General features: G+C 37.7%; 1 protein-coding gene across 4 annotated transcripts in view; it reads left to right on the forward strand.

Annotated features, from left to right (window-relative positions):
* The window catches only part of PTPN4 (protein tyrosine phosphatase non-receptor type 4), a 178,466-nt gene that overhangs the window by 104,767 nt on the left and 53,270 nt on the right, over positions 1-20,429 (forward strand). For all 4 annotated transcript variants that reach the window (XM_027099162.1, XM_027099164.1, XM_027099165.1 and 1 more), the window contains exons 11-12: positions 7,493-7,556; positions 11,306-11,478. In XM_027099162.1, coding sequence (XP_026954963.1) covers positions 7,493-7,556; positions 11,306-11,478 — 237 coding nt within the window. The remainder of the gene's footprint in view (positions 1-7,492; positions 7,557-11,305; positions 11,479-20,429) is intronic.

Genomic DNA, 20,429 nt, shown 5'->3' on the forward strand with positions numbered 1-20,429 from the left:
TAAATTATACCTCTATAAAGCTCATAAAGAAAATCAAAGGTCATTTAGTGTTTCATCTCACATCTTTTAAGTTCTTCCTGTATAATTCAAATTGTGTTATGTTCAGAGGAGAATACAAAACAGTTCAAGACATAGTCCTTGCCTAAAAGTGGGCACATAAAAATTAATTACAAAACATAATAAGACAATTTGTAACTTAAATGCTTCAGAAGAGATAGTTACAATTGTTGACTTTCATAATGGTAAATGTGCATCTTCAATTTTAATACTTTTCTGATTTTACTAAAGACAGTTAAAAATACTTTTCATTAATTTTACATTTTCTATGAATGTCAAAATCAGAAATAAATTCTTTTCAGGTGATGTGGTTAAAATGATAATCTAAATTTTTCTGTATTTTCAAAATTATACAATAAGGATTCTAGAAGAGTTTTTGACAAATTACTTTGGAAACACCAAGGATATAATTTCACTAGGGAAAATTGTAATGGCCCTATGGTATTTGAGATGGTTTTTAAAGGATGAATAGAAATTTCTTCAGTGAGGAGGAAGTATGGAAGAGGTATGTGTGTATAGAGGGTTCAGTCAGGGAATTCAGGGTAAAGGTACCAAACATTTGCAGGAGCCTAATAGTAAGAAAGGACGTGGCAAGTTGAGGAGATGATGGGATATTTGGTTTGATTTTTTTTTTTCAGTTGTCTTCACTGAGGACAGAAGCAAGGGCACAAGAATTTAAGATATAATAATGTTGCTTAGGAGAGAAATTAGATTCAGATTGTGAAGGATCTTATATATTCCATATGCTGAGGAGTTGGTATATTATTTTATTATTAAATATTCTTGAAGGTAGTTTCATGTTGAGAAATAGAACTCATGTTTATAAGTCTTTATCACACAAGTTAGGTTAAAAAGAAGAATGTGAGCATTTAAGATATTGATTGGAAAATACTATATAGTATTCCTTTAAATTTTTATTTTCCAGAATTAAACTAAATAGATGGGATTTAAAGTTGTTAAAGCTACTAGACCTACATCATCCTGGAACATAAGGATTTCTTCTGATCCTAACTACTCATAGCAGTACATACTACAACATTAAGAGTACATTTATACATATACCACAAATTGCCATGATTTAAGATCCAATATCAATTGATTTCCAAAGAAAATCAATCATTAAGTTGTGTGAAAATCATCAAATACATGGTTTACTTTTAGTTCTTAAAGTATGGATCTATTTTCACAAAAGCAACATACTTCTTATTAATACTACATGTGAATAAGGAACCATTCAGCCTCAACATCTTTATTCAAATTAGTGTTCGTAGAATTGCCATTGCCCTTAAATTGATATTTTAGCAAAGTATTGTGGAAGTCTCCTTGAGGAAATGATAAAAATCACTTGATAAAAATGGAGTATGATTACAGCTCGGAATTACCAAATTTCTACATGAATGAAGAGTTTTGAGTAAAGGTGGAAGTTTTAGAGCTGATAGTTTTATAAGATTAATAAGGTAGGAAAAAAATCACTTGTGGATTTTAATGCATTTTATCTGTACCTTATAACCCTGCAACTTGGGTGTTGTTAGCATTGTTTTTATGGATAAGGAGTGAGAAATGCCAGAGAAGCTGACTGGGCCAGTGTTAACAAGTATGATGAGTATGAAGCAGAGCTTTAAATAAACCTGGGTCTTTCAGTTTCTGAAACACTAGCTTCTCACTTACCTCTTCTCTCAAAATTAGAGCTATGTGTAGAAAAAGTAGTGTTCCATGTAATAGATTCCCTCATTTCTTTCCACATATGGTTATCCCTAAATTATCCAGTTCAAGTTCATACTTTTAAACTGTTGAATACTGAATTGGGAGTTACTTGGATTCTATAATTAGACTTCATTAAAATTAATGCTCATCAAAAAACATCATTAGTAAAATGAAAAGGGATGGAGAGAGTTCTGGTTCCCAGTCCAGCAGGTAAAGACTTTGGAAGTTGTCACCCCTGTCCTCACAAGAAAAAAAAAAAAAACTGAAAAAACTCAAAATCAGCAACTCTTTTTAGATCCCTCAGAGAATTGAGGACACAGGGCATACTTACTGCAGCTCTGAAAACTGGAGAGACAGGTGAATACAAGGCATGACAACTTACCAGGACTAGAAACCACCGCTGCAGCCACCCCTGGTAGGAGTACATGCAGGGTGATTGACAGATTGCTGGAGATGGAGCAGAGACTAGCTTGGACTAAGTTACTTAGGAAGGACCCCTCGTTCTCATGAGTTTTACTACCAGGCACCCCACCAGGATCTCAGGGCGAAGATTGGAGAAAAATCCGCTTGTGTTCGAAGGGCAGGGGATGGAAGTTGAGCAGGAAAGTAACCGTTTTGAAATACGCTCAGAGCTTTCTGCTCTCCTTAACAAAGATCTGCCCTCAAGGAAATCTGTTTTACCAATACTTAACCAACATGTGTTTTACCAGAGCCTAACCAAGGTGGGGGAAGGGAAGTACCCATTTCCAGCCCTCTCTGTACTTCCTGTTGCAGCTAGGGAGGGGTGAGCTGACGGGCACCGAAGGGTGCAGCCAAGGGGCTCAGACCACTAAACCCGAGACCTAATCACAGGATTAAAGACGAGTTCCTCCCCAGCCCCAGACTTAACTGACACATCACCAGGGCTCCTGTATAATAACAAAGCGTCACAACTTAAGCCACTGCAAAGCTCAGGCTAATTAAGGACTGTCTTGGGAAACCCAAAGACAACAGGAGAGACAGAAACCAGGATAGTAGAGCAAATAGCGTCAAGTGCCTGCCTCAGAGACTGTTCCTTTGGAACAGTCACAATTTGATTGAATTCGTTCCTGAAGCAATTCATGGCCCAGGGCGCTGCTGAAAATAATAGAGCAGTGTGTTGGCAATTAGAGGAGTTCTCAGCTGGGTGTGGTTTTTGAGAGAATGGGATGATTAGTACCCCTGGTCATCTCAGTATTCCTGTGGGCACACCCAGAGCTGTGCTTTCCTGAAGAGCAACAGCAGAAGCCTAAACTGGAGGTTGAGGGTGAAGATAGAGTCCATGTACGTAAACTACCAAATAACAGGAAGCTGGGAAGATGGGAAGCAAATACTTACACTCACTGCGATGCAATATGTAAAACATCTGGTTGCCGGCAAAATATTACAAGACACACACAGATAAAGGAAAGTATGACCCATACACCTGATAACGGACAAGCAACAGTTGTAAGTATACATGTGCATAGTAACACAGTTTCAAAATACATGAAGGAAAAAATAAGGAAAAATAGACAATTCTACCATCGTAGTCGGAGATTTGAGCATATCCCTCTCAGAACTCAATACAAAAACTAGACAATAAAAAATCAGTTGAAATAGTTGCAAGCACTATCAAATCTCGTGGCTTAATTGATATACAATACTGAAACTGTGCGACTCAGATTGCACTTGAACCCATGGGCGGGGACTCAAACCCAGCCAGAACCCACTGTCTTTTAATTGAGATCACACACATGGTCTCAGGACTTACTGAAGCTCAGGTTCTTTATGTCTAATCACAGAAGGAATTCAGTGAGAGACAAAGTGATAGGTAAGAAGTGGATTTATTTAGAGAGAAACACACTCCACAGGCAGAGGGTGGGCCATCTCAGAAGGCAAGAGGCCCCAAAACATGGTGTGGTTAGTTTTTATGGGCTGCGTAATTTCATAGGCTAATGAGTGGGGATTATTCCAGCTATTTCGGGGGAAGGGGCAGAGATTTCCAGGAATTGGGCCACCACCCACTTTTGGCCTTTTATGGTTGGCCTCAGAACTGTCATGGCGCCTGTGGGAGTGTCATTTAGCTAATGCATTACAATGAGCATATAATGAGGCTCAAGGTCTACTGGAAGTCGAATCTTCCGCCATCTTGGATCTAGTTGGCTCTTACCAGTTTCTGTCATATCCTATGGCTATGTCATTCTTTCAAAGGTTGTGCCCTGCTCCCCTTCCCTCCTGTTTCAATACTATGCCTAGTAACAGCAAAATACACATTCCTTTCAAGGGTACATGGTTTGTTTACTAGGAGAGAAAATATGTTGAGCCATAAAACAAGTTTCAATAAATTTTTTATTGAGTTATAATTAATATAACATTATATTAGGTTCAGGTGTACAGCATAGTGATTAAATATTTCTATACCTTATGAAACAGTCAGCACAGTAAGTCCAGTTATCATCCGTCACCATATAAAATTATTATAGTATTATTGACTATATTCCCTCTATATACATTACATCCCCATGACTTATTTTATAACTGGAAGTTTGTATTCTTAATCCATTTCACATTTTTGTCTTTACCTGCACCCTTTTCTCTCCTCTGGCAACCACTCGTTTGTTCTCTGTATCTGAGTCTCTTTTTGTTTTATTTTTTAGATTCCACGTATAAATGAAATCATAAGGTATTTGTTTTTCTCTTTCTAGTTATTTCACTTTCATAATACCCTCGAGGTCCATCCATGTTGCCATAGTTGGCAAGATTTTATTCTTTTTTATGGCTGAGTAATATTCACACACACACACACACACACACACACACACACACACACACACACACATACAAACACATCACATCTTCTTTATCCATTCATTATTGATGGACACTTAGGTTGTTTCCGTATCTTGGCTGTTATAAATAGTGCTGCAGTGAACACAGGGGTGCATAAATCTTTTTGATTTAGTGTTTTCATTTTCTTTGGATACGTACCCAGAGGTGGAACTGCTGGATCGTATGGTAGTTCTATTTTTAGATTTTTGAGGACCCTCCATACTGTCTTCCATGGTGGCTGCACATATTTACATTCCCACCAACAGTGCACAAAGATTCCCTTTTCTCCACATCCTTGTCAACAGTTGTTGTTTCTTGTCTTTTTGATAATAGCCATTCTGACAGGTGTGAGGTGGTATCTCATTGTAGTTTTGATTTGCATTTCTCTGATAATTAATGATGTTGAACACCTTTTAATGTCCCTGTTGGCCATGTGTATGTCTTTGTAAAAAATGTCTATTCAGGTCTTCTGCCCATTTTTTAATCAAATTTGTTTTTTGATACTGAGTTGTATAAAAAAGTTCTTTATATACTTGGATATCAACCCCTTATTGGATATATCATTTGCAAGTATCTTCTCTCACTTGGTAGGCTACCTTTTTGTTTTGTTGGTTTGCTTCACTGTGGAGAATCTTTTAATTTGATGTAGTCCCATTGTTTATTTTTGCTTTTGCTGCCCTTACCTGAGGAGACATAACCAAAAAATATTGCTAAGACTAATGTAAAAGAGGTTACTGTCTGTGTTTTCTTCTTGAAGTTTTATGATTTCAGGTATTACATTTAAGTCTTTAATCCATTTTGAATTTATTTTGTATATGGTGTGAGAAAGTTGTCCAGTTTTCATTTTTCTGCATGTAGCATCCAGTTTTCCCAACACCATTTATTGAAGAGACTGTCTTTTCTCCATTGTATATTCTTGTCTTCTTGTCATAGATTAATTGACCATGTGAGCATAGGTTTATTTCTGGGCTGTCTATTCTCTTCCACTGATTTATGTGTCTGTTTCTATGCCAGTACCAGACTGTTTTGGTTACTGTAGCTTTGTACTATAGTTTGATGTCAGGAAGCAGGATTCCTCCAGCTCTGTTATTTCTCAAGATTGTTTAATTATCCGGGATCTTTTGTGTTTCCAAACAAGTTTTTTTTTTAACTTTTCATTTTATTTTGGAGTGTAGGTGATTAGCAATGTTGTGATAGTTTCAGCTGTACAGCAAAGTGATTCAGTTATACATATACATGTATCTCTTCCATGCAAATTTTGAAATTATTTGTTCTAGTTCTGTGAAAAATGCCATTGGTATTTTGATAGGGATTGCATTGAATATATAGATTGCCTTGGGTAGTATGGTCATTTTAACAATATTAATTCTTCCAATCCGAGAATACAGTGTATCTTTGCATCTGTTTGTGTCCTCTTCAGTTTCTTTCATCAGTGTCTTATAGTTTTCCAGGTTTTACATCCTTAGGTAGATTTATTCCCAGGTATTTTATTCTTTTCAATGTGATAGTCAATGGGATTGTTTCCTTAATTTCTCTTTCTGATAGCTCGTTGTTAGTGTATAGAAGTGGAACAGGTTTCTGCATATTCATTTTTTATTTTGGGGTCCTTTTTTATGATTTTCATTTCTGTGTTTACATTGCCCATCTGTTCTTTGTTCTTGCTTTCTACTTTATCCTTTGGAGCTCTTAGCCTGTTAATCGTAGTTGTTTTAAACTCCCAGTCTGATAAGTCCCACATTCCTCTCATATCTGGTTCTGATGCTTACTCTGTCTTTACATTGTGGTTTTTGCCTTTTGGTATGCCTTGTAATCTTTTCTTGATGGGCAGATAGGATACCCTGGTAACAGGAACGCTGTAAATAGGCTCTTAGTAATGTGGTGGTGAGGTGTCGACAGAAGGGGGTTTTCTGTAGTCCTGTGATTAGCTCTCAGTGTTTTAATGAGCCCAGGCCTCTAGACTGTGAGCTTCACAGTGTTTCTCATTTTTTTTTCTCCCCTTGGGTGGGACAGGTTGGCTAGAGTGGGCTGGACTTGGGTATTTTCCTCCCCCAGGTCAGGCTCTGGTTAACAAGATTCCCCTAAAGGTAGGCCTTGTTAAGAGCAGAGTGCTCTGGCCTAGTTCAGCATGGTTTCTTTCCCTTTCCCTGTCGGAAATCTGAGGGTACTTTTCTTTGGTATTTATTTTCGGAATCTGTTTGAGCTTCTAGAGCTATATCTCACAATACCGTGAGGTCCGCCCTATGACTGGGGCCTCTTGGGGTTTTTAACTCTCAGGGTTGACCACGCTGAGCCTTCCACAACTCATAAAATACAGTTCAGATTTTCCTACCCTGGCACTGCTTCCTCTGGCAGTTTCTGCTCCTGAATCTTCTCTGGGAAGCTCTGATTCCCTGTACTCAGCTGTTGGTCTCTCAAATCTTGGGGGTAGCCGTTTGCCCTGTGCTCTTCCCTTCCTTGTGTATTTAAGAAGAGTTGTGGATTTTTCAATCTGTTGAGCTTTTTACTTGTTGCCAGGATGGATTGGTGATTTCCAAGCTCTTAACGTGCAGAAAACTACTTGCAGTTTTAGAGAGTAAATGACTATATTATTGGTATTCTTAAAATTTTAACTTGTGATATGTGTTTTTATGTATTTCTTTAGACACAAAATTGGGAAATGTATAGTTTACAGCAAAATGTTCTGATAAAACTAAGCTCAGTTGAGCATATAAATTCTAATTATTTTTTCACGAAGCACCAAAAACTTTAATAGATTCTTTATGTACTTTATATATGTATATATAATTAAATATTTAGACATTACTAAACATACAGTTAAAAGATTATTTTTTAATTTTTTAGATTAATATTTTTATCTTTGTTCAATATTTTAAATACTCCAATTCATTCTCTTTTTATCCAGGTTGAAGATTGTAAAACTTTCTTTTAAGTGCAAACAGTTTTTTATTCAACTGAGAAAAGAATTGGTGAGTTGATCTTATTAACATAACTTAAGTCCTTTAAGAAATAAGTCGTCATTCATTACAGAACTTTTAGTGCAAGTAAATGTGTTAATACTGTTAATAACTGCCTACTCAGTTAAGTAATTCACATTTTATGACAAAGTATATCCCTAGTGTTTCTGTGGTTCTGATCAGAAGTTATTCTAGATATCTGTTCTGCTATCTCTTGAACTTAGAAACTGGTCTCAATTGTGATGTTCATTGTCGTCCCCAGGGTCCATTCATGAGGTCAGTAACTGAGCATTTATATGTCCTTTTTCTTTCTTTCTTTCTTTTTTTAAACTAAATCTACAGCACTTCCTTTCACATAGGAGTACATTTCATTTGGGGGATTCTGAGCGTTTAGTTTTATTCCTAGTTAATGAACGTGTAGTACATTTCCTCCCTTTGTTGGACTGATGTCCTTTTTGTGTATTAAATACAACACATTATCACAGAAAGTACAGTGTTGGAAAGAATTTCATCTTATAAATGATTTTATCTATTTCATCAAATTAAATTAACCTTATCCTTTGACTGACATTACTAGAAGTCTTGACAAATTAATGCACATTTCGGGATGTGTATATGTGTATATGTGTATAAAATGTATTCAGGGACTTCCCTGGCGGTCCAGTGGTTAAGACTTCGCCTTCCAGTGCAGGGAATGCGGGGTCGATCCCTGGTCGGGGAGCTAAGATCCCACATGCCTCGAGGCCAAAAAACCAAAACATAAAGTAGAAGCAATATTATAACAAGTTCAATAAAGACTTAAAAAAAAATGGTCCACATCAAAAATACATAATAAATAAATAATAAAATAAAATGTATTCAAAGCCTTAAAATATATTTGAATCAAATGTATTTTATAGAGGCTATTGATCTACTGACTATGATTCATCATTATACTCACAAAACATAGACGTTTTATTTCAAGAGAGTTTTTATTGAAATAAAACCAACAGAAATTAAGTATAGTGCTTGATAAGTATATAATATACAATGTTATTATGTAGAACATTACTACCACCCTGGCAGCTGGTATTATTACTAATGGAGTTGACGCCCACTAGCAGTCATTAACTCTCCCAAAAGGTAAATATTATTCTCATTTGTATCATCGTGGATTAGTTTGCTTAGTTTTGAATTTTAAAATCTAAAATCATACAGAACGTTTTCATTTTTATCTGCCTTCTTTCCCTTAACATTGTGAGATTCATTCGTGTTGTTACACCTAGCGATAGTTTGCTCCCTTGCTGTGGAATTCTACTGAATGAATATACCATACATTAGTTATTCATTCTTACTATGTTAGTGGACAGTTTTGCCATTTCCACGTTGTGACTATTATGATTAATGCTGTTAATGAACATTCTTGTACATGTTTCAATAAATGTTTAGAGGAATAAAATATAATAAATCATATCTGGAAACTAGAGAACAAACATTTTACTTTGATAATTATATTGGTAGGAGGCGGTGTTTAAGTCAACTTTTCCAATTTGCTCCCCATTATAGTGCTATTGTTGTTAGTAATACTAATAATATAGTATCTAACATTTCTTAAAGTCTTACTGTGTGCCTGGTAACGTATCAACCGTTTTCATATCATTTAATCCTCACAACCATTCTCTGAGGGAGTGTTAATGCATACAAAGCAACTGTTACACAGAATTAAGAATTCTCTGGTGATCAAGAAGTGATATTTTAAGCATATCATCTTCTAATATCACAGCTTAATATTTATACATGGGCATTTTACTGTATTTTAGTCATAGAAGGTATCTTCATGACCTTTTGATAGGCAAAGATTGCTTTAATAGGACATAGAAGGGAAACTAACATTAAAGGAGAAGATCAGTAACTAGAACTGGTTAAAATTAAGAACTATGTTCGTCAAAAGACATGATTAAGAAAGTCAAATAGCACAGAATATGTGTATGATACACACACACCATCTATGTCCTTGGTTGTGTATCCAGCCCAACCCAGAAGTACGCTAGTGACTTGAACAGACACTCCAGAACTGAGAATATCCCCATGGCCAGTAACATGAAAAGCTGTTGAACCTCAATTAAGCATCAGAGAAATACAGATTATAACCAAAATGTGATAATTTCACGCAACCACCAGAATAGTGGAGCAAAAAGATGGGGAGCCAGTGACCGGGGAGTGTGAAGAGCATGCGCTGCTGGTAGAGGGGGTGCCTGTCAGGCTGATCATTTTGGCAACGGCTGGGCGGCACCGACCAGAGGTGAGCGCATGGCATCTGTGGCCCAGCAACAGAAATTCGCACCTACGCGCATCTGACAAAATACAGGAATACACACAGGAACAACATTTTCACATCACCAAACTAGAAACATTAAATGTCTGTCAACGGTAAACAGGTTAATAAACTGTGGTCTGTTCACATGAGAGCATAGTGTGTAGAATGAAGTGAGTCAATTACTGCTTCACAATTACATGGAGGAATATAGAAACATAATATTGAACAAAAGAAGTCAGACCTAAAGACATACATGTATGAGTCCGTGTATGTAAAGTTGAGAAACAAGCATGATAACCTGTGGGCATAAAAGTCAGAAGGTGGGCACACGTGTASAGGTTATGTGGTATTAACCTGTGGGCATAAAAGGCAGAAGGTGGGCACGTGTAGAGGTTATGTGGTATTAACCTGTGGGCATAAAAGGCAGAAGGTGGGCACGTGTAGAGGTTATGTGGTAGAGACGGGAAGACAAGGCGCTCGGAGGCGCTGCTTAACGGTCCATTTCTGGACCTGGTTGCAGTCACTGTGTGAAAATCATAGCTGTACACCTATGACATGTATGCCTTGCTATAGATAGTTCAGTGAAACCATTTATTTAAATAGCAATTTGTGCCAAATTTTTAAAGAAAAATTAAAGAAATGCTTCTGTTGCTGCTTATTTTAACTTTTTAATTAATTAATTAATTTTTGGCTGTGTTGGGTCTTTGTTGCTGCGCGTGGGCTTTTTCTCTAGTTGCAGCAAGCGGGGGCTTCTCTTCCCTGCGGTACATGGGCTTCTCATTGCGGTGGCCTCTTGTTGCAGAGCACGGGCTCTAGGCACGTGGGCTTCAGTAAATGTGGCACGCGGGCTCAGTAGTTGTGGCTTGCAGGCTCTAGAGCGCAGGTTCAGTAGTTGTGGCGCACGGGTTTAGTTGCTCCACGGCATGTGGGATCTTCCCGGACCAGGGCTCAAACCCGTGTCCCCTTCATTGGCAGGCTGATTCTTAACCACTGCGCTACCAGGGAAGTCCCTGTTGCTACTTATTTTAAAATAAGAATTTCAAAAAAGTGTTCAGAAGTGCTGAATGTTTTTATTTACTTATTTACAATCTAGACAGATTTATAAGTTTAGAGATATTGTTGAAAGGTCTCTTGATGTATCTTAAAGTTTAATTTGTGGGCCAGGATTGTATTTTGAAATAATTATAGCTACTAAGTTTTGAAAATAGATACATATCAAGTTTTAAATTTGTTTCTAACTGTGTTCTAAAATAACAGTTCCTATGAGTTGTAATATTACCAAATGAGGTCCACATTTTGCAAACCTTTCCATTAATTTTACTGCTTTTTTATGGGATAAGCAAAAAAGACACAGGAAGGGTTAGTGTTTGTAAAGGTAGAGTATTTACCTGTAAAAAATAAATTAAATGGAACATTAGATCCTGACATTCTCATGATATTCTCTGCATTTTGTCATTTATTACAGCATGAATCTAGAGAAACATTATTGGGATTTAACATGGTGAATTACAGAGCATGTAAAAACTTGTGGAAAGCATGTGTAGAACATCACACATTCTTCCGTCTGGACAGACCACTTCCACCTCAAAAGAATTTTTTTGCACATTATTTTACATTAGGTTCAAAATTCCGGTATTGGTAAGTATTGCTTATGCTTTGATACTTCAGTGTTGGATTTTTTCCTCCTTTTAAAGAAAAGTCTAGTTTACTGAACCATAGAATCTGTTACTCATGCGCGCCTACTAAGTCAAAGTCTTCGCGGGGTTTGGCCGCTTTGTCTAATCAGCAGAAAGTTCTGTAGGTTCTCATTATAAAGCCAGACTTGAGAAACCTGTTCCATTACCTGTATTCCAGGTCGTTATTTCCTAAAGTAAATCAACTGTATTTAATTAGTTACAATCTACTCCTGCTATAATTTCCATTGTCTTTGTTAAATATTTGTAAGATGACTTTCTCGTGAAGAAAATATTTAGATGTGGCCCAGAAAAGATTTGTATTGTAAACCTCAAGCATTTATAAATGCCCCATTTGTAATCAGAAAATAAAACACAACAGCATAAAGCGTCGTACAGGGTATACCATTAAAAACACATCCTCCTTCCAAATAAAAGTAGCCGCAAAATTCAGTATCAGCACTTAACTAGAATTAAGGAAATTGTAACCATAAAAAAGGCACAGCAGATTCGTAAGTGGCTTGATGTCATGATTGGCTCCCCTGTCACCATCCTAAAAGCAGTACTGGGAAAGTAAGGTGTTGGTACTTGTAAATTTAAAGGTAATTAGGTTTAGGGAATGAGTATGACATCGGTAGTGAGAGTCAAGGAAAAATCTAAAAGTCTTATCTATTGGTACTAAATCTTAGCAGGTACAGAAGAAATCTCCAGTGAGAGAACAGTGCAGACCATACTGGTATTCCTTCAATAAATTTAATTCCTTACCTAAATGACCACCGGGGTTGTTATACAAGAACTATACTTAACTTTAGCAGAACTGTTTCTTCCCTCTGACCTTGAAAATATGACATACACGTCAGTATACACACACCACTTCAATTAGGCAACAAAGAAATTACTAGAATGTAGTAACCAGCCTTTAACCATAATTTAAACCAGTCTCAGATGAAAAAAAAAAAAAAATCAAGTAATTTCCCCAAACTATACCACAGAAAACAAAATCTAGTCACGATGACTACAGATACCAAAGACATTTGAAGAAACCTGTTTGGGAGAAAATCATCCCTGAAACAGGATGAAATTTCTACCTGATATTAACAAAAAGAAACTAGCTCAAGGGACTTGCCCAGCGGTCCAGTGGTTAAGGCTCTGCACTTCCACTGCAGGGGGCATGGGTTTGATCCCTGGTCAGGGAACTAGGGTCCTTCATGCCGCATGTTGCAGCCAAAAAAAACCAGAACAAAACAAAAAAGAAGGGAAATTTCTCATCATGGAAGTTGAAGCGCTAAGCAGTAAATTAAATAATTCTTTAAAAAAAAAGCTCAAGAACTATCTAATTAAAAAAGAAAATACTGGTTGAGGGCAGCAACACTTGCCGTTCAGGCTGTTATTGCCCTTGGGGGAATATGGACCTAGTACTGGCAGATTTTACGTTTTTAAAACAGTTTTATTAAGGTATAATTGACAGAATAATTTACCATATTTAAAGTTTAAAATGTCATGTTTGGGGATGTATATACATCCATGAACCCATTACCACAATTAAGATAGCAAGCATATCCACCCCGGGATTTTCCTCTTACCCCTCTGAAACCCCTTTTCTCTCTCCTCTCTTTGTCCCCATGTATCCGCTGGCCCGCTTTCTGTTTCTATAAATTGGTTTGCATTTTCTAGGGTTTTATATAAATTGAAAACATATATTTTGTTGTTGCCTGCATTGATGGTTCATATCTTTTTATTGTAGGGTAGTATTCCATTGTGTAGATATATAAGACATTTTGTTTATCCATTCACTGAATTATGGATATCAAGTGGGTTGTTTCTCTGTTTGGCTTGCTTCCGGACTTGGGCTATTACAAATAAAGCTGCTGTGAACATTGATGTGGAAGGGTTTGTATGGACATTTGCTTAAGTTCCCTTGGTTAAATACCTAGGAGTGGAATCACCAGATCTTATGGTAGATGTATGTTTAACTTTGCAAGAATCTGCTGGTCGTTTTTCCAAAGCACGTGTTATCGTTTTACATGCCCACCATCAGTGTATGAGAGTTCTAATTCCACCAGATTCTTACCACTGCCTCCTGGTATCTTTTCATTTGACTAGTTTTCTGAAGAGCATGTAATTTTGATAAGTTCAATTTACCAGTTTTTTCTTTCATGGATCTTTCTTTTGGTGTCATATCTAAGGAATCTTTGCCTAACCCAAGGTCACAAAGATTTACTCCTGTTTTCTTCTAAGAGTTTTACAGTTTTAACCCTTACGTTTAGGTCTATGATCGATTTGAAAGTAATTTTTGCATATGGTGTGAAGTATGGATTGACGTTTGTCTTTTTACATATGGATATCCAGTTGTTCTAGCATTTTTTGTTGAAAAGATTATTCTTTCTCCACAGCATTGCCTTTACACCTTTGCTAGAAATCAGTGGTCCACATTTGGGTGGACTTATTTCTGGACTTTTTAATAGTAAGTCTTAAGTCCAGTAGTATTAGTCTTCCAACTTTGTTCTTTTTAGAAGTTGTTTTGAATGTTCTAGGCCCATTGCAGTTTCATCTGAATTTTAGAATTAGCTGATCAGTTTCTACAAGAAAGACTTCTGGGATTCTAACTGGAATTGTGCTGAAACTATAGATCAGTTTCAGGAGAATTGGCATCTTAAAAATATTGAGTTTTCTCTACTAGAGCTAAGCAGTGAATTTGGTAGGGTTGCAGGATACAAAATTAATGCACAGAAATCTCTTGCATTCCTATACACTGACAATGAAAGATCAGAAACAGAAATTAAGGAAACAACCCTATTTACCTTCGCAACAAAAAGAGTAAAATGCCGAGGAATAAACCTACCTAGGGAGACAAAAGACCTGTATGCCGAAAACTATATAAGACACTGATGAATGAAATCAAGGATGACATAAACAGATGGAGAAATGTACCATGTTCTTGGATTGGAAGAGTCAACATTGTGAAAATGACTCTACTACCCAAAGCAATCTACAGATTCAGTGCAATCCCTATCAAATTACCAATGGCATTCTTCACAGAATTAGAACCAAAAATGTTATGCTTTGTATGGAAACACAAAAGACCCCGAATAGCCAGAGCAATCTTGAGAAAGAAAAACGGAGCTAAAACGTAGGAAAAACGCTCTTTGACATAAACCACAGCAAGATCTTCTCTGACCCACCTCCTAGAGTAATGAAAATAAAAGCAAAAATAAACAAATGGGATCTAATTAAACTTAAAAGCTTTTACACAGCAAAGGAAACCATAAACAAGACAAAAAGACAACCCTCAGAATGGGAGAAAATATTTGCAAACGAAGCAACAGACAAAGGATTAATCTCCAAAATACACAAACAGCTCATGGAGTGCAATATCAGAAAAACAACTGAATCAAAAAATGGGTGGGGCTTCCCTGGTGGCGCAGTGGTTGAGGGTCCGCCTGCCAATGCAGGGGACACGGGTTCGTACCCCGGTCCGGGAAGATCCCACATGCCGCGGAGCGGCTGGGCCCATGAGCCATGGCCGCTGAGCCTACGCGTCCGGAGCCTGTGCTCCGCAACGGGAGAGGCCACAACGGTGAGAGGCCCGCGTACAGCAAAAAAAAAAAAAAAAATGGGTGGAAGACGTAAACAGGTATTTTACCAAAGAAGACATACAGATGGCCAGGAGGCACATGAAAAGCTGCTCAACATCACTAATTATTAGAGAAATGCAAATCAAAACTACAACGAGGTATCACCTCACACTGGGCAGAATGGCCATCATCAAAAAATCTACAAACAAGAAATACTGGAGAAGGTGTGGAGAAAAGGGAACCCTCTTGAACTGTTGGTGGGAATGTGAATTGATATAGCCACTGTGGAGAACAGTATGGAAGTTCCTTAAAAAACTAAAAATTGGGACTCCCCTGGTAGCGCAGTGGTTAAGAATCGCCTGCCAATGCAGGGGGCACAGGTTCAATCCCTGGCCCGGGAAGATCCCACGTGCCACAGAGCAGCTAAGCCCGTACACCACAACTACTGAACCTGTGCTCTGGAGCCCGCGAGCCACAGCTACTGAAGCCCTTGTGCCTAGAGCCCGTGCTCTGCAACAAGAGAGGCCAGCTCAATGAGAAACCCATGCACCGCATGAAGAGTAGCCCCTGCTCACTACCACTAGAGAAAACCCATGTGCAGCAACGAAGACCCAGTGCAGCCAAAAATAAATAATCATATCTTTAAAAAATGTATGGATGTACTAATTAAAAAAAAACCAAACTAAAAATAGAACTACCGTATGACTCAGCAATCTCACTCCTGGGCATATAGCCTGAGAAAACCATAATTCAAAAAGATACATGTACCCCAGTGTTCATTGCAGCACTATTTACAATAGCCAGGACATGGAAACAACCTAAATGTCCAATGACAGATGAATGGATAAGGAAGATGTGGTACATATATGCAATGGAATATTAGCCATAAAAAGGAAGGAAATTGGGTCATTTGTAGAGATGTGGATGGACCTAGAGTCTGTCATACAGAGTGAAGTAAGCCAGAGAGAGAAAAACAAATATTGTATATTAACGCATATGTGTGGAATATAGAAAAATGGTAACAGATGAACCTGTTTTCAGGACAGGAATAGAGATGTAGAAATAGAAACCGATGTGTGGACACGGGGGAAGGGGAGGGTGGGATGAATTGGGAGATTAGGATAGACATATATACACTGCCATGCGTAAAATAGCTAGCTAGTGGGAACCTGCTGTATAGCACAGGGGGCTCAGCTCGGTGCTCGGTGACGAGCTACATGGGCAGGATGTGGGGTGGGGTGGAAGGGAGGTCCAGGAGGGAGGGGATATGTGTATACACATAGCTGATTCACTTCATTGTACAGCAGAAACTAACACAACATTGTAAAGCAATTATACTCCAATAAAAAAAATATTGAGGTTTATGACTCGTGAAACATGGTATATCTTTTTATTTACTTAAATTTTCTCTCAGCAGTAGTTTTCAGCATATCTTTTCCAAATGTATCTTTCACATCTTTTCACATCTTTTCACATCTTTTCCACATCTTTTCCAAATGCATCCTTAATTATTTTCACATCTTTTCCAAATGTATCCTTAATTATTTCATGTTTTTGATGCTATTATAAATTGTCTTATTATATTTTAATTTCAGATTGTTCATCACAGTTAATTAGAAATGCAATTGATTTTTTTTTTTTTTTTTCTTTTTTGCGGTACACGGGCCTCTCACTGTTGTGGCCTCTCCCGTTGCGGAGCACAGGCTCCGGACGTGCAGGCTCAGCGGCCATGGCTCACGGGCCCAGCTGCTCCGCGGCATGTGGGATCTTCCCGGACCGGGGTACAAACCCGTGTCCCCTGCATCGGCATGCGCCACCAGGGAAGCCTGCAATTGATTTTTTTATGTTGATCTTGTTTTGTTAAACTTCGCTTTTACCTCATTTATTTTAGGAGCTTTTTTTATAGTTGCCGAAAGATTTTCTTCCTAGAGGCCAAAAACGGTTTTAATTTTTCCTTTCTATTCTGATCCTTTTTATTCCTTTTTCCTTACTTGTTGCCCCAGCTAGAATCGCCAGTATAGTGTTGAGTAGAAGCGGTGAGAGCAGATATCCTTGTCTTGTTCCTTATCTTAGGGGAAGCCACTCAGTATTTCACTGTTAAGTGTGATGTTGGTTGTGAGCTTTCACACATGCCCTATATCATGCATGTTGAGGCAGTTCCTCTGTTTCGCATTTGTGGGAAGTTTTTATTAGGATTGGTTATTGGTTTTTGTCAAGTGCTTTTCCTGCAGCTATCACAATGATCATATGAGTTTTCTTTTTAGTTGTTTATTTGATGAATTCTATTGATTGACTTTCAAATGGTAAAGCAGCCGTACATTCCTGAGAGAAACCCCACTTGGTTATGATCTGTTATCCTTTTTATATATTATTTTGTTTAATTTGCTTACATTTTGTTTAGAAGTTTTGCATTTATGTTTGTGAAGGATATTTCTCTTTAGTTTTCTTTTGTAATGTCATTATCAGGTTTGGTGTCAGGATCATTTTGGCCTCATTGAATGAGTTGGGAAGTATTTCCTCATTTTCAGTTTTCTAGAAGAGTTTCTCTAATAATATTATTTCCTTTTAAAATGTTTGATAGAATTTTCCAGTTCTGTTCTTTTCTAAGGCAGAAGCGTTATTTATAGGAGGCTTTTGAACAGCACATTCAGATTCTCTAATACCAATGAAGCAGTTCAGGTTTTCTCTTTCTTCCTGGGTGGACTTTGATCATGGTTTTCAAGGAATTTATCTATTTTGTCTAAGTTCTTGAATATTTTGGCAAAAAGGTTGTAATATTACCCTATTATATTTTCAATATCTCTAGAATCTAGTAAGGTCATTTCTCTCATTCTTGATATTGGTAATTTGTGTCTTCTCTCTTTTTCCCTTATCAGTCTTGTTAGATTAAATATTTGGGATTAAATATTTTTAAACACTGTGAATGCTAAATAAAACCTTTCTTCAGGTTTGTATGTAGCTTATGGGCCACCCTTTGTCTGTCAAGCCTTAAAGGAAACAAGTGACCGAAAAATACTGAACCAGGTTCCCGTTCAAGCGTAGAGTCAATAGCTAGACAGTATCAAATATACAAAACCTCAGGGAATATAACATCTCTGAGCCTATTTTGAAAAAAAATTTAATGGTAAAGTTAAGCCATCTAAGAGAGAATTCAAAATGACTCAAGAAGCATCTTGGTGAAAGAAGTCAGAATAAAGATTAAATTCTTTAAATATGGAACGAATCCTTGACAACTATGAGAATTATAACTACAGAATAGTATTAAAATGTTATAAACTTGGGCAAAGTAAAAGTAATAATATAAGAAAGCAAGAGGAAGCAGGGACTAGTGAACTATGTGAATCCATATTAACAAAAATTAAATATTAATATAATACACTAAGCTTTTAAGATTTTCCCTGACCTTTTTTTTTTTTTTTTTTTTTGTGGTACGCGGGCCTCTCACTGTTGTGGCCTCTCCCTTTGCGGAGCACAGGCTCCGGCTGCGCAGGCTCAGCGGCCATGGCTCACGGGCCCAGCCGCTCCGCGGCATGTGGGATCTTCCTGGACTGGGGCACGAACCTGTGTCCCCTGCATTGGCAGGCGGACTCTCAACCACTGCGCCACCAGGGAAGCCCTTCCCTGACCTTTTTATTCTTCTCCTCCTTCTTCTTTTGTAAATGAATGGTAGCCTTTTTCTTTCCTTTAATTCAAGAGAAATCCATTTAGTATTTTCATTGTGGCATATATAGCATAATCACATTGTAATAGAATTATATCCATATTTGTAGCCTTTTCTATGTATGTATAGAGTTTCAGAATGAGTTTTCCCTGCTCATAATGGAGATTATTTCCTAGGGGTATGGCTGTGGCTAAATCTGTTTACTTTTTTTGTTATGCTTTTCGATATTGCTTGAATTACTTACAAGAAGCCTGCACGCTTTCACCAGTTGGTATATTCTCACTGTTCTTAAGATAAGTATCTTGCTGTCAGAATTTAGTGTTCTTAGATTATGTTACAGTTTTACATTTTGTTCTAATTATACTAAACCCTGTAGAATAATGTGGATAATATGACATATAAACACTTCATTTTCCCCTCATATTTGAATTTAATCTTTATATTTTTATTATGAAATTCAACTTGTTCATTCAGCCTTTTGAGTAATAATGTCCCATTTGAATCCTCTTTCCTGGAAAATTACTCTATCAGTCCGGGAAACAGGAAGCTCTTTTGATTTTTCAAATAAAAGCAATTTAATTGAGGCAGTTGGTTTCTAACACAGGTGTTAGAAAGGCTAAGAAAACAAAAGGGAGGGGGTTTGGAGAAGCAGCAGGAAGAATGGGTAATGCCTGAGGATCAGAAGCTTGTGTCACTCTGGGTTGGAGCCCACAAGCTGAGACCTGCTGCCGCACTGGTGAGCTGCTACCGTCGATTCTGGATCTCCAGGGCGGTGCTGCTTTAATCAGGGGTGGCATCATCTGCGGGGTTCTGTTTCTTTCTGTGCCCTGTCCCTGCTGCTGTTACAGCGGCTGCCAGCATCTGATGGTCACCTGCTTCTGACTTGCTCCGCTTTCTGATCTCCCACCAGAAAAAAGGCAGAACTGACAGAAAGCCAGCCTGCAGGGGAGCCTCCCAGATGCGGGGCGTAGCAGACAGAGCAGGACAGGACTGAGGCCTGGGCAGCTCGGTTAACGTGAAGTTAAATTCGTGTGTATAAGCAAGCCGTAGATGTCTGTAGTTGTGAAAGCTAGGCTTTCTGTTTATAGTCCTTAAGAACTTCAAAAACGTATCCAGAATACTTTTTAATCACCAGAATGATTAATAATCTTGTGAGCGATGTAGGAATGGCAGCATGACATGTTTATCTGGATACAGTCCTATCCCTAATGGATACACATTGGATAAATGCTTTTCCCCCTCATTATCAGCAATGGTTGGGAATACTAGCACTCTTGTCATCTCTCACGAAGACTGAGAGATGGAATTTTGAATATCAGGGGATTTAATACTTCCTTTACCAGCCCCCTCACACACACACCCCCTTGTTATCTCTGTTCCAAAATGTCCAGGGGATTACAGTCCTTGTTCTAATGTGGAAGTACAAAGCAGTGGTGAACCTAAATCTGTTACCTTGTTCACAATTGCAAGTGTAGCTCATCCTTCTTAGAGGAAATATGTTAAGAAACATCAACTTATCTAAACTTTAAAATCGTGACAATGTTTCTGACTTTCCATTAAAACTTGAACAGATGTGCCATTCTATTCACATTTATCTATACTTGTCCATAGAAGATGATCTTAAAATTGCTTATTAGCTTTGGAAACCTATATTTGTATGCTTTTATATATATTAAATTT

Source organism: Aethalodelphis obliquidens, unplaced genomic scaffold (genome assembly GCF_003676395.1).
Source record: "Aethalodelphis obliquidens isolate GAN/ISIS:26980383/991018 unplaced genomic scaffold, ASM367639v1 scaffold129, whole genome shotgun sequence".
Taxonomy (NCBI): Eukaryota; Metazoa; Chordata; class Mammalia; order Artiodactyla; family Delphinidae; genus Aethalodelphis; species Aethalodelphis obliquidens.